Source organism: Crocuta crocuta, unplaced genomic scaffold, assembly GCF_008692635.1.
Source record: "Crocuta crocuta isolate KB4526 unplaced genomic scaffold, BGI_CrCroc_1.0 scaffold190, whole genome shotgun sequence".
In the NCBI taxonomy this organism is placed as follows: Eukaryota; Metazoa; Chordata; class Mammalia; order Carnivora; family Hyaenidae; genus Crocuta; species Crocuta crocuta.
The window spans coordinates 3,868,131-3,869,583 of NW_027527955.1; the positions used below are offsets into that span (position 1 = coordinate 3,868,131).

Sequence of the window (1,453 nt, forward strand, 5' to 3'; positions counted from 1 at the left end):
TGCTACCCGCCCCCCCCCAAAAAAAAGAGAGAGAGAGAAGAAAAAGAAATAAAGCATGATTTCTGTTTCCCTTGTCTGTATTTTGAGAACGGGATAGCAGAGTGCCTCCCCTTTCGGGAAATCTTAAAGGGGCAGTTAAATAACCCCCTTTCAATTCAAACTCTAATGCGTAATGTTCAACATTAACCCAGATTGAGGGAATTCGAAGTAAGCACCTTAGTAGGCACACTTTCTAAAAAAAAAAAAAATCTGTTACTGAAGATTAGTTTCTCTAGTTTCCAGAGTTGAGAAATGGCACTTTTGGCACGCTTTTCGGAGAATCGCCTTGTTCGAGCGTTTTACGGTTTCATCACTTTTGACTGATTCTCTGTGAAAATCCCTGCTACGATTTTGGTTCTTTTCTGCATAAGCAACGCATCGAATGTCGTCGCGCGCGTGTGTGTATGTGGCGCGCCTTAGGACGCCGACGTTCCTCTTCATGCAGGATGGAAACCCGTCAGTACAGTGGAATTTTAGACCTACACCCTGTACCCCTTCCCGTCCTCCCGCCCATCCGTGGGGAGCCCCGTGCCGAGCGGAACGGGCTCCCCGGGCTGGCGGGCCTATTGGGGGCCGCGCCGGCCGCCTCGGGTGTCCGGGAAAGCCGGCGGTGCTCCGCGGAGAACCGGCGCATTTGTGGCATTTCTAGGCGGAGGTCACAAAGTCGCTTGCCAAGGGTCACTTGTTCGGTATTCTGACCCCGTGGGGCTTTACAGAATTATGTATCTCCACTCTCGTTATAAGATAGTGTGCAGAAGCCAGGCAGACCTTATCTCACATGAGAGGAGCTGGCCGCAGGACACCGGCGCCGGTTGCTTAGCACACCCTCAAAAATAAGGACCTGGGGGCAGGCACCCTTCGGGAGGGAGCGCAGGCGGCCGCGCGGACGCAGCTTGACTCCCGTACACTTGTCTTGCAGGCCCAGTGGTCCTCAGTACCCCAGCCCAGCTCATCGCTCCTGTGGTGGTGGCCAGGGGGACTCTCTCCATCACCACGACCGAGATCTACTTCGAGGTAGATGAGGATGACCCCGCCTTCAAGAAGATCGACACGAAAGTGAGTGAGAGTGATTCCGTAAACACTCCTGGTGGCTTTGTGGCAGGAAGTGGCTTTGAATTTTGCTTGGTTTNATAGGAAATAAAATGAATGAAATAACACATGCTCTGTTTCATGGGACTGAAGAATAGATTAGTTGATTTTAAACCCTGTGTTACCAGAGCGTGCCCATTTTAGCACTTTCTCCATGAGAGCCTTTGTCTGCACTTGGTAGATTTGATAGTTAAGCCAATTGTTCAAAAGTCTCTGGGGTACAGCATCCATCCCAAGCTCTTTGGGAAGACTGGGAAGGGTTTTCTGACATCTCTTCAGATCACTTTTAATTTCCACAAGAATGGACTGAAGTGTGAATTATTAT

General features: G+C 50.3%; 1 protein-coding gene across 1 annotated transcript in view; it reads left to right on the forward strand.

Moving 5' to 3' along the window:
• The window catches only part of NBEA (neurobeachin), a 685,485-nt gene that overhangs the window by 481,111 nt on the left and 202,921 nt on the right, over positions 1 to 1,453 (forward strand). The window contains exon 40 of the mRNA XM_077752635.1: positions 959 to 1,095. Within this exon, the coding sequence (XP_077608761.1) occupies positions 959 to 1,095 (137 nt within the window). The remainder of the gene's footprint in view (positions 1 to 958; positions 1,096 to 1,453) is intronic.